We start from the raw sequence: 13,250 nt of genomic DNA, 5'->3' as shown, positions 1-13,250 counted from the left end.
ATAATAATATTATATAAATTAAAAATTATTAATTCTGTATAAAAAAACAATTATTATAAAACTTAAAGTTTTAATGTTTAAAAAAATGTCTTCATAAATTAAATAGTCTTTCAATTTCAACACGTTTGAGATGAGCGCATCAAATTTTTCCTTAACATGTCGGCGTGTTCATATACACGTACAATCATTCTAGTTTATTTTATATGAAAATTAAATTCTTTGTATAAAAAAGTACTAATTTCTGTATAACTGTTCGATAGATTGCTATATTTAATTTCATTATTGTTTCTTTCTTCTCAGAATCACGTAGAATGGAAAGATTATTTAATGAAAATCGATACGGTAATTGAGGAAGCCATCAGATTGTGTTTGAAGAATTCTTTGACCATCATGTTCGAAGCTCTTCATGGTATTGACACGACAGGACCCTCACCTCTTCTATTAGTGCAAGCGGATATTATCGATAACAAAGTATGTTCATAACTATGCATAACATGTATAACATGCCATGCAACAGTATTACATTGTTTCATCATGAAATTCTCGCGTATGTAGAGAGATAATAATAATTTAACATTTTTCAATCTGACGATATAACAAAAATACTTTAGCTAATTATTTTGTAATTACTTATTGAGAAAAAAAAGACACAGGAAATACGAGCAGAAGCTCTAAGTAGTTTATGGATTTATCTAGATAAGCTTTATGCCAAACCTCTTGGAGATAGCTACAATGATAGGAAGCATTTTGAATATTTTACTGGAGCCTTTGAAAGATGTCTCGCGGCTAGTTAAGAAGTTTAAAATGCTTCCAGATAAGAGTTTACCTTTTTCGAAGTTATATAAAGTGGACGAAGAATTGATTGAACTCCAACAAAGACTCAATGATGGTGCTTCCCATGTCTTCCTTCATAGTTCTATTTTTAATTGCATTTATATTGATTATCAAGTAATATAGTTATTAATAATCTTTTAATTTTTTATTAATAATCTTTTAAAATTGCTTTCATCATTTTATCATTTATATTTAGAAATTGATCTCAATTTAGAATTCTTACTTTAATTTAATTTTCTAAGATTCAATGAGGAAATACTTTGTTACGTACACTATTAATATGTAATTTTAATTCGATATTAACTTATCAATTTTGATTTAATGTTACTTTTAATTTTATGCTATATTGATCTATCAATTTGCAGAAGTAAGTTACTGCTTTGTTCAAGTACGAAGTTATATCAAGATCTGGGAACCTTTCAAAGAAGTATGGGAAGTAAATAAAGACTTATACATGCAAAGGTAATGTAACAAGTATTACCATAAAAAAATATATTTAAAATAATCTTTCGCTTATACAATACAGAAAGCTTATCCAGAAACTGTTATTTGTATTTAACGTGTTACTTAATTAATGTAAACAACTGCTACAGTTTGCAGCTATAATATTTATTTAAAAATAATTTAATTTTTTATAAATTTTTTAAAAATATAATAACAAGGAACAAAGAGAATATTAGCAATTCATTTTTATATGTTACATAATTTTAATTTGCATAAATATACAATTTAAGTTTTTATATAAAACTATTTTGCTTATTATTTATTTTGTAAATTAGATATGAAAAGTTGAAACCAACAGCGGCAGCCTTCGACGCGGACATAAGTAAATACCTCGAGGTGATAAATAACATCCAACTACAGGAAACGATGGCGACAGTGCATTTTCTAGATATAAATTTTGATGGATTGAAAGCCACTATCATCGAACATTGTTCAATCTGGCAACAGAAACTCACCGCGCTTTTATTACGCATGACCGATGCAATGGTCGACCACGTTTATCATTACATCGCTGAAAATTCCACAAAGTTAGTTGCCCGCATGGGTTGTTATTCAAAGCGAAAAGAAGATTGCATTTAGGATTAAAAAAAATTCAATCTGGAAAAAGGATTGCGGGAAAAAATCATTTTATATCTCAGAGATTTTTACTCGTATATATCTTTAGGCTTTAAATAATAGGTTTTTTTGTAATGTGATAAAAGAAATTTAAAGCATGTTAAATCACATAAGTTTTTTTTTCCAGATAATTATTTGAAAGCTGCATAAATTATTAATGAAATTCATATTTAGATACTCATCTGAAACTAAAAAAAGAAAAACACGCATAAATTTGTTCCTCTTTTCAATTTTTAAAAGAATTAACTGTAATCCGTACATTATTTCTATGCTCATTACTATGCTAAAAATTCTTTCCTAGAGTGTCTGCGTGATCGTGTATTTTATTGCATAATTGAATCCTTCAGTTATATTCGTTTTCAGTCCTCGATCGATACTATTAATGTAAATTTCCTCAAGCTGAGCGGAACATTGGAGAGGCGTTGCTCGCGAGGCGTTACTCCCATAAATCCTGTCGCGGGGCCTTTTTGAATTTCGAACTGAATCGTACGTGAATTCATTCGTTTGCAGAATAACGAAGGAACCGACGGATCTCATCAGCATGCAATCCGCGCTGCAATTGTTCGAGAGGCTCACCGCCGAGATTCCGAAAGAGGAGGAAGAGTTCCCCAAGATCCAGGAGCAATGCCAAACTTTGGGTAAACCTCTAAATGTTTCTCTGTGCTAAATAAGGAAGTCGATGCTCTATAAAATCGGTTAAGATCCATGTATTATTGCTCAAGAATGTGCAACACAATTTGCAAGTTTTGTAAACGTATTAGCTGCGTTATTAGAGACATGGGTTATAATTTCAAATTTCAAGTTTAATTACAAATGAATTCTGAAGGAACATTAATTGTCTTATCTATTTACATTCATTTAATTATAAATAATTACGCATTCTTATAGTACATCAGAAGGTATAATTTATTATTTTTCAGTAAAATACGAAGTGCCTTTGACTTTCGAGTTCAAGAGAAAATTAAAAGACATCGACCGCTCCTGGACAGCTTACTTGGAGTTACTTGCCACGTGCGAAGTTACTTTGCTTGAAAAAAAGGTACGATATTCTCCTGGTATAAAAGAAAACTTCTTGAAACTTCGTAATAAAAAATTGAGTTGTGTCGACGTCGGTGTCAACGCTACCTAAAAGGGAAAATGAGATGTCAATTAATACTTTCCCAATTTTTTAACGTTACTTCACCGCGCATTAGAAATTCTTATATAATTAAAAAAATTAGTTTTACATAATAAGAACATTCGGATATTTACAAATTAATGAATAAAAAAACGTAAAAAGCAGAATGCAAATTCTTATTGATTTACTTATAATTTTTAATGATATAAAATTCAACGTTTAACTTTGAAATAAATCCTAGATTTTTATATTCCAACGGCGAAAAAATCAATTGTTGTAAAATATTATTTCGTATGGGTACCTATTATTTAAAATATTTTTTTTCTTTTTTAATAACTATTTTTTATGAATTTTCAAATATGCAGTTCTATCGAAAACTTGCAATAAAAAGATATTATGTTCATTAAATTTTTTATTTTTTTTTAATAATACTGTTTTGTTAAATAATACTGTACTAATAATAAGCTACTTATAAATGTTTTTATATTTTTATATTTAGTTTAATTTTTGTTTGGTTTCTATTTTTTGTAGAAAATTATAATTAAATCTATATCTATAATATTCTGAAATATTTAAAAAAACAACCACCAAAAAAAGTAATATACAATATGTTATAAATAAATAATTTTAATTGGTATGTAAAAACACCTCAAATGATCGTTTGCGTAAAAGAGATCAGGTGATTGTTCCGGGGAATCCCAGATTAGTACATTGTAAATTATGTTAACACATAAAGAAAGACCTTATATATGATCTTTAAATATTAAACTCAAATTTTGTACATATATTTTGTAAATATTTATATAATAAGTAGTCTTTTTAACTATTAATTATTGTCTTAATTATTGTCTACAACCGTAGGAAGAATTTAAACAAATATTACTGACTGATTCGACGATGTTTGAAGAAGATATATCCTCCTTAATACGCAAATTTAACGATACGGGGCCTTTCACATCCGACTGGAATTCAAAAGGTAAATTGGTTTACATATTCTTATCCAATGTGTAAATTCACGTTTGTCGTGAGATAAAGTCGAGTAGCTGCATAAATCAACTGCCATATCTTTTCGAGCGTTCCCCTCGAGACAGTGTATATCTTGCGTTAGAACAATATCTTGCAATCTATAATGGATTTGCATGACAATGAATGGCGTAAAATATTATTCACCATTTTAAAGAACTATATTAAAAAGAGGTTGATTTTTGTCCATAAAAATGTAAATAAAAAAAATAGCGTTTTTTAAATAGATTTTGATTTCCTGAATACGATAATGTTAATAAAAAGTTCCGAGATCGATAGAGAATTTGAAAATTGAGCATGAATATGATATATCTGAACAAATTTAAATATTCTTACTTATTTTTTAAGGTATTCCCTGCTACAAACTTTTTAATAATTTTCATATTTTATCATTCAAGAAGTCAAAATCTATGAAAAACACTATTTCTTTTATTTACATCTTTTTGGATAAATATTTGTCCTTTTTTGAAAGATATTAAAAAAGGTCCGATTTTTATTGAAAAGAAAGGAATATAAGTAAAAGAAATAATGTTTTTTTATAGATTTTGACTTCCTGAATGATAAAATAATTAAAAAGTTTTGGGGAACACCAAAAGCAAGTAAGAATTAAAATTTGTTCAAATATAATCATATTCATGTTCCATTTTCAAGGTGTTTCCTATCAATCTCGAACTTTTTATTAACATTATCATATTTAAGAAATCAAAATCTATAAAAAACAATATTTTTTACATCTTTGGGTAAAAAACGACTTCTTTTTAACATCCTTCTTTGATATTAGATAAAAATATTTATTATTTTATAATATTTTATTTAGAAATTTAACAAGAAAAAAGTATATAAGAAGAAAAGGGGAATAAAAAAAAATTATTTAGGATATCAGAGAAAAATTTTTGATAAGAATATTTTACAACTTATTTGTTGTAATAAGTTAAACGCTTGAACAAGTAACGCAGTAATAGCGATAATTTGAAATACAATCGTGAAAATTTCAAAAAAATAGAACAGAAGTTTCAACGAGTTTTATCTTTTACCTTTCCTATTGTAGATTGCAAACGTGCTATTTATTCATAGCATGCTTTTTGCACCACGTCCAACTGTTTGAAATGCGTTTGTCGATTCCGTTCGGTTTTTTTCACGTGAACTTTGCCTTTATAAATACACGAGCCATTATGATAATTTCGTGTATGCTTGACTACAAGCGTTAAGTGAATTAATGCAGCAACTTGATCAAGAAAAAAAATTAATTAATTTTAACCCGGTATATTGTTCATCGAGAATGTTGTTTTATTTTATTTATAGTATAGTTATCTTACGGTATTATTATGTTGCTGTTACAGACGCTTTAAATTGGATAACTGTCTTCTGGAAAGAAATATATTCCTTGAGAGACAGGGAAAGTCTGTTACAATCACAGCTGACAATTTTTGGCATAAATTACCCGGATTCACAAGAACTAGAGCAACTCGATAAAGTAAATGTCGTTCGTATATACCATCTTTGTGCACTTCCACGTGCTTATTCGACTTTTCGATGCTTTTCTACTTGCGAAGGATGTAGCAGTGATCGAATTGGTGTGGCAATTGACGGACGAATGGAACGACACTTGGAAACGTTACAAAATCGGAAATTTCTGGACGATAGAATTGGAAGAGATGGACACAACCGCTAATATCCTTCTATGGAAACTCACGACACTCTGTAGGGAGCTCAAAGAAAAGAATTGGGAGATCGTCGAGAATACCAGGTGCGACCCAGTTGTAATCCAATTTCGAACGCGCGGTAAATATGTGCCGCCCTCGTGCATTTTTCACGAGGCGCAAAGTAGTGTTTGCGAGCCATCCTTTAGCAGGATGTCAATTTATCGGTTCGCGAAAACTAGAAACCGGTCGGCCGCGTATAAACTGCACTCGTACGATGGATAGCCATTTTTCAAAATGACAGCAAGATGAGAGGGCTCGTGCACAGAAACGTAATCGACAATAATTGTTGATGATTGGTTGGAACATCAAATATCAAACGTTGTAGTGAGTGGACCTTTTTGCTGGATATTTTTTTTTTGTAGCATATGCGAAAAATCCAAAAAAAGTTTATTGATTTGGAAGGTACGAATGTATCACCAATTAAACAACACTAGTAAAAACAATTACGCATTTTTGTTCTCCTCTTTGTTTTTTTTCTTCATAAGCAGCATATTTAAACCAAGTACCTCGCAAGAAATAATGCAAAGGACAAAATATGCTTAATCCCACGTGTTACACAGCAGCGCTTATTAACCTTTGCACCGCTAAAGCGCATGGTTCACGTAAACTACTAAGCGTACTTGTTTCACTCCTTTCGACGATACTTTTTGAAACTAACAAAGTGCACATTCTGTAAATGGCTATATAATTTCCAGCAGCTAAAATTTAATATATTTTACTAAAATATAAAAATAAAAAAAAAATATAAAATACATTTTTTGCTTAGAAGAAAAAACATTCTTCATATAGAGAAACATTTATAAACTGTCACTATAAGTTCAAAATAAAAAAAGATCAATTTACTTTTAATTAATATTTAATTAATATTATTACAGTTCTTAATAAAAGCTTTAAACAGTGCAACAGCTTTATAGTTAACAAATGATATTAACAGATATTATATCAATTAGATCAAATTATGATGATTGTTTTTTATATATTTTTATTTTTATAAATATCTTTTAAATATCTTTTAAAATATACACATATCGTTCTCTTACTTTAAAGATGACATAACAAAAATAAATGTTTTAGAAAAAGGAGAAAATTATATTTTTCAACTTGTTAATTTTACTTGTTAACTGAAAAAATTAAAAATTATAAATGAAACTGAATTACTATAAGAGATAATATTATCTTGTAATTAAATCGTGTTTAAATTATATTGAATTTATATTCTTAGAATCTTTTAAAATAATATATATTAATAAAAATAGAGGTATAATGATTCTTTTTATATAATTCATTATACTAAAGAGCGTATATTTAGGTCAAGGGTCGATAAATTTCAACATACATTACCGCTAATAACGATATTGAAGAATCCGGCGATGAAACCGAGACATTGGAAACGGGTTAAAGATACAATCTCTCAAGATTTCGATGAGATGTCGGAGGACTTTACTTTAAGTGCGATTATTAGAATGCAAATGCATAATTTTGCAGAGCAGATTAGCGAAATTTCTAACATGGCTACAATGGAGCTCGCCATTGAAGTCGTAAGTCGTTGTTAATGATAAGAGTCGTTATGATGTATTAATTAATCGTAAAACAGTATTTTGTAAAATGATCGTACGAATTTAATATAAATATTTCAGGGACTTCAACATATTAAGGAAACTTGGGAAGCGATGCCGATTACAATGATCCCATACAAAGACAGAGGAATACATAAATTGAAAGCTATAGACGACTTAATTCAGACTTTGGAAGATCATCAGGTGCAACTTTCGTCCATAAAGTCAACGAGGTGCATTACACTTGCTAAACGAATTTTCGCGTTTACATTTCTAATGTGATACTAAATTAAGTTAGCTATATTGAATTTTCTCAGGTTCGTAGAATCATTTGCTCAGGAAGTCGAGTACTGGGAGCAGACTCTGTCGACGATCGGCGAAGTTTTGGAAATGTTGTTGGTAGTACAGAAAGGATATATGTATCTTGACAATGTATTCACTACCGAGGATATCAAGAAACAACTTCCAAAGGAGACGGACGATTTTGACAAAGTGACAAGCGAGTTGGCTGAGCTTACGTCAAGGATGGCTTCCCACGGTTTGGCGTTGCCAGCCACTCATATACCACGTATGTATCAAAGAAACGTTTCGAGAAAGAACTGTTCATTATAACATGACATTACCCTAATTAAAATTTTTAAAGAAACGGATTATGTATTTTATCGCGTGCATGAATAAAAATTTAACGAGTTTACGCAGCGCAGTTTAATTCTTTGAAGAGAAAAATTTAAACGAAAGTGTCCAATTTAATTTATATTTCCAAAATTTTTGACATTATACATTTAAACTTTTAAAATTTGTAAGAATTTTAAGCAATCATTATTTAGCGGTATTTCTAATATCTAGAATAGAATATTCAATTTATGTTATTGAAGTCTTTACATCATATTTCCTAATTGACCTAATTAATGTATTGTAAAAAAAAATTATCACCAAATCGCTTATCGCTTAAATTATCGCAGAATTCTATCCCTCATTGTCATTTATTTATGTTTTATGTATTTCAAGTATTTATGTATTTATTTCCTATTATATCTTTACCGTCAACTTTAAAAATTTATCGAATTATGCATGGTTAATTTAACATATATTTAAGAAATTAAAAAAAATGCAATCGTTATATAAGAAGATAAAAATTCTTGCAGCATTATAAATGTTCTCCATTCTCTATATAAAGTTCAACACTATATTTTTACAAAAAAGTGTTTGTAAATACAAAGTGTGTGAAATATAATTAATTAATCACACAAGAAAGGTTATTAAATCAGGCATTTTATATTTACCATGTACGATCATACTGAGGGTTGAACTATGTAGAATTAAAATTAAGTTAATGCTGAGTCTGAGTATTAATGTAAATAGATACGTACAAAGAGTCTGTCCATTTTTGGTGCTAAAAATAGAGAGAGAGAGAGAGAGAGAGAGAGAGAGAGAGAGAGAGAGGATAAAAAAAGGATAAAAAATCGAGCGACGTGTACGCGTACTGTAAAATAATGTAAATCTATTCTATTGAAAGCATTTGCATTTTTTCTCCGCTCTCCATCACGGCTATCCTGTTAGCTGGCTTGCTGGAAGTCCTGAACAAACTCAACGACAAGTTGGAGGCGTTGCAACTGGCACTCGAGCAGTACCTGGAGACCAAGAGACGCGTATTTCCAAGACTCTACTTCGTCTCGAACGACGATACGTTGGAGATCCTGGCCCATTCTAAACAACCGGACCTCATGCAGCCAAACATTAAGAAACTCTTCGTGAACGTCAAGTCCTTGAAGCTCGGCAGAGTATCTATCGCTAGCCTCTTGTTCTTGTTTTTTCTGCGTAAACGCATAGTCTTCGAGATCAAGAATCCCCAAGACCCTTGATATCGAAATTTTTTCGTTTTCAGTCGCTGACTGGGAAACATGTGGCTGATGGTATGTACTCAAATGATCAAGAATACATCGAATTTACTGAGCCGGTTTTCTTGGAGGGACAAGTCGAATATTGGCTACGTGATCTCGGTGAGTTCGTTTCTATAATAACTTTCTTAGGGAATGAATAATAAATCAATATATTAAATATTTGATCAAGAATTTGATTAAAAACGACTTGGAATCCATCTTGACTTAACTAATCTTAAAATTCGATTATCTTCTATGACACATAGTAGTTACTGTTCTGTAAGTTTAAATATTATCTTCATAAATCCTATTTTCTGTTACCTCATTGGAATCTACACGCATGAACGCGTGCACACGTTGAGAAAATATATACGTGAGAATTTATAAGATCATAAATTGCTTTTTGCAAAATCGAAAATGGCATTTCCACTACTTGAAATATGGAAGCGACAAACTTCTTTTATATGCACGTCATAGAAAACTAGGAGAAAGATCAGCGACGTGTGAACGCGGTTTCATCAAATATTTACAGTATCATGTGGTATGCTCAGCACCGAATGGCATTTACAACAGTGTACATTCGCCGCGTGTAAATAAAAGCCAACGTGGAAAATTGACCATAATTTATGCTCAATCCCGACATTGGCCCTTGCTCGCCGTAAATTATCCTGGAGCACGGTGGCGTGCAACTTCGATTTCTGTTAACGAGAGATAAAAATGCGCGAACGAAATAGCGCGAAGGGGTGGAGGGTGAGGGAAAGACTAGTAGGTGAGAGGGTGGGAATTTGCGTTCGGGCGGGATGCGTTCGTGAATAAAACGGTGGCAATTGCAGAGGCCGCGATGAGAGTGACCCTGCGCGAAGTGTTGAGGCACTGTCGGACAGCGTTGCGAAAAATGCTCATGAAACGCGACAGGTGGGTGAAAGAATGGCCAGGCCAGCCGAGTATTACGTCCACTCAAATCCAATGGACGAGCGACTGCACGCGCACCCTGATGCACTGCAAGTGAGTGTATGAGAAATTTAGCTACGTTAGTTATGGAACGTGAGGTGGACAGGATTGTTGAAGCTGACTCGAGCTTGAAGCTCGAATCGAGTCGGCCGAAGGCCACAACGCGGCGGCTCAGAAAGGGTGGAAACGGGATAAACGTGAGGGCGGTTCTGATGGACACCGAGACGAGTCAGAGGAAACGGGACGGCGAGATGGTATATGGGTGAGAAAGGGTCTTCCTACATGGTAGAAGGATAGCCGAGGGAGACAGGAGACACGGCAACTCTAATAAGAGAAATTTTGCATATTCTACGTCTCGTCGTGCGATCCGACGACGGCACCTCGAGCAGCAGCGCTCTTCCTCTCTCATTTGCATATACTAGCCGTACCGCGAATAATTTAACCCATACCTACAATGGTATCCCTACCTCCCGAATAAAATCCCTCCCGTCCCGAGTCTCTCCTATAATGCTCATGTTATGTGAGGCCCAACATATTTTTCTTTTGCACGAGTGTCTCGGAAAAAGAACGCGGCGCACGTGGTCGGAAAAAATAAGGACTCGCTAGATGCGTCGGACGATGCGAAACAATATTGCTAAAAGTGTATTACAATGATACGTCGTCATCTTACTCTTATTTCAGTTGACGCGTTGAACTTTACAAGAAGAACATGAGATACCTTATGTTAATTTTGTAGAGAGAAGACGACAATATTCACTTTAACAATATTTTTGAAGAAAGCTATAAACATAATTTTCTCTAGGTTTTTAAAGGCTTTTTTAAAAAAAAAGGCGAGTGGATAAATTATATAAGGTATACATATAATGAACTTTCAATATTTTGAAAAATGATGAGAAGTGAAAATAAATACACATACGTATTTTATAAAAGATAGCTGAAAAAATTTCTTACGAAAATATTATTAAACTTCCTCATGAGCTTTAATGAAATTCCAAATACGTTTCCTGATTACCTCGTTCTCTCTATTATTCCCTTAGATTTCTTTTTCTGGAGGTAAATCAAGGGCAATAATTTATTCCATCAAGATACCGAACGTGAATATTTTGCGCAAATGAATTGCAGTTACTCTTAGTATCATAATTAGTGATATACTTGGCGTAAAGTGGAATACCTGCTCGATATCTTTCCTCCTCTTATAAATACTCATGTTGAAAATTTAGTATTTTTTTGTAAAAAATTTGTTTAGTTACTCTTTACTATAAAATATCCCAAAACGTGTGCGTGCGCGCTTGTATAAAGATATTGCTGCAAAATTATACTTTAACTACTTCACTAAATCTAATTAGTTTTGTTTGATTTATCGACGTACTAAAGGATGATAGACTCAAAGAAGCCATTGCGAAAGCTGAGGAAGAGGCAGACCCAGGCATTAGACAAATACTCAGAAGCTATACGAGGCAACCTGAATAAATTGGATCGATTAAAACTCAAGGCCATCGTCGTTATCGAGATACATGCGAGAGATGTCATCGAAAAGATGTACAAAATGAGTGAGTGTCAAATTCAATTCGTATGCTCTATCTTCACGATCATATCTTTTATCTTTGTGCAATATTCGTTCACTATGCGTTTTTGTTTTACGTATACTGAATGTGTACACGCGGATGTAACCAACAAATTACGGACTTTATAGAACCATGCAACGCAACCGCATCACGTCCTGGCATTATATCGTTGGCGATATGATGCACCGCAGTGAGGAAACGCCGGCGCGTTCCCTCTCGTAAATTTGTATATTGATAGTATCTCGAAAAAGAACTGTAAAAAATATACTTATGTGACACAGTGGATTTGTTTTTTTTTTTAATATCAAATCGACAAAAATATACTTCGAAAAGTTCTCCCCTTTTTAACACATAATAACTCTTTTATATATGTTGATTCTTTTTCGCTATAGTTCTTGCAGAAAGAACGGTTTTGCTAAAGTATCTAAATATAAAGCTAGATACAGATCTGGATATAATTTTGTTTGAACTATTAAACTAATTATGTAGAATGCTTAAATTGCGTGTTAAAATATCAAAACTTTCTGTAGCATTGCTTATATTTCAGATTCCTACGAAATTATTTTAATGGTCTAACAAAATTATTTTCAGATTTGTATTTTCCAGTTGCGTATCTAGCTAAATTTTAGATACTTCGACAAATAAAAATTGTTCTTTTTATGTAAGATAATAATAATGCATTTACAAATTTGAACTGACGTTCAAATTTCTTTTTTAAAAATTGCAACATTCCAAGTCTTTTTTTTCGTAAACTAAATTAAAAAAAAAAGAAGAAATTAGATTATTATATTTTCAACAACATTAATATTATAAAGCAATAGTTCGGCTATATAATATTTCTTGTACTTATTCTTATATGTTTTTTACATTAATCCAAATGAAAAACGGGAAATCGAGAAAAGGCAAACTTTTCAAATTTTCCAGATTGTAAAGATGTTACTGATTTCGTGTGGCAGTCGCAGCTAAGATTTTATTGGGAAGCGGAAGATTGCATTGTTCGACAAACAAACACTCATTTCACATACGGACACGAATATCTGGGTAACACCGGAAGACTTGTAATAACTCCTCTGACAGATCGGTATGTTTCTCTAAATATTTCACTTAATTGAAAAAAGTTAAACGTTCGTTTTACAATTGTTATTTTAGTTATTCTTCACTTTACTTTTTTCTAACAAGTAAATTTTGAAAAGCAGTATCAATTTATTTTTTGAGATTTGAACTTTTATACTTAATTGGTGTAAAATTGAATATCTTTACATACATATAAAAAAAACCTTGTCTTTTTTTTTAAATAGATTCCCACGCATAACAAAAACTTAAAATGAAAGATTATTGGAAATATTGTTGGAAAATCAAAATCTTCAGAAATATACTCTTTGAAATATTGGACACATCGGCATATTTTGACATGAAATATGGAATATCTCGTAAATTTTTTTATATAAACTGTATCTTAATATATTTATACACAAAATAATGAGATAAATCAATTGGTTAAA

The 13,250-nt window shown here is 31.6% G+C and overlaps 1 protein-coding gene across 1 annotated transcript in view; it reads left to right on the top strand.

Moving 5' to 3' along the window:
- LOC108687311 (dynein heavy chain 2, axonemal) overlaps positions 1 to 13,250 on the top strand; it is a 51,835-nt gene that overhangs the window by 9,946 nt on the left and 28,639 nt on the right. The window contains exons 9-25 of the mRNA XM_018193002.1: positions 301 to 471; positions 697 to 889; positions 1,200 to 1,296; positions 1,614 to 1,865; positions 2,464 to 2,591; positions 2,874 to 2,992; positions 3,932 to 4,046; positions 5,434 to 5,567; positions 5,647 to 5,840; positions 7,106 to 7,334; positions 7,434 to 7,585; positions 7,670 to 7,920; positions 8,913 to 9,133; positions 9,238 to 9,352; positions 10,066 to 10,237; positions 11,558 to 11,733; positions 12,673 to 12,829. Of these exons, the coding sequence (XP_018048491.1) occupies positions 301 to 471; positions 697 to 889; positions 1,200 to 1,296; positions 1,614 to 1,865; positions 2,464 to 2,591; positions 2,874 to 2,992; positions 3,932 to 4,046; positions 5,434 to 5,567; positions 5,647 to 5,840; positions 7,106 to 7,334; positions 7,434 to 7,585; positions 7,670 to 7,920; positions 8,913 to 9,133; positions 9,238 to 9,352; positions 10,066 to 10,237; positions 11,558 to 11,733; positions 12,673 to 12,829 (2,876 nt within the window). The remainder of the gene's footprint in view (positions 1 to 300; positions 472 to 696; positions 890 to 1,199; positions 1,297 to 1,613; positions 1,866 to 2,463; positions 2,592 to 2,873; positions 2,993 to 3,931; positions 4,047 to 5,433; positions 5,568 to 5,646; positions 5,841 to 7,105; positions 7,335 to 7,433; positions 7,586 to 7,669; positions 7,921 to 8,912; positions 9,134 to 9,237; positions 9,353 to 10,065; positions 10,238 to 11,557; positions 11,734 to 12,672; positions 12,830 to 13,250) is intronic.

The sequence above is a fragment of the Atta colombica genome, unplaced genomic scaffold, assembly GCF_001594045.1.
Source record: "Atta colombica isolate Treedump-2 unplaced genomic scaffold, Acol1.0 scaffold205, whole genome shotgun sequence".
Classification (NCBI taxonomy): domain Eukaryota; kingdom Metazoa; phylum Arthropoda; class Insecta; order Hymenoptera; family Formicidae; genus Atta; species Atta colombica.
Note: the sequence above shows the minus strand (reverse complement) of the source record. Positions and strands in the feature narration are given on the sequence as shown.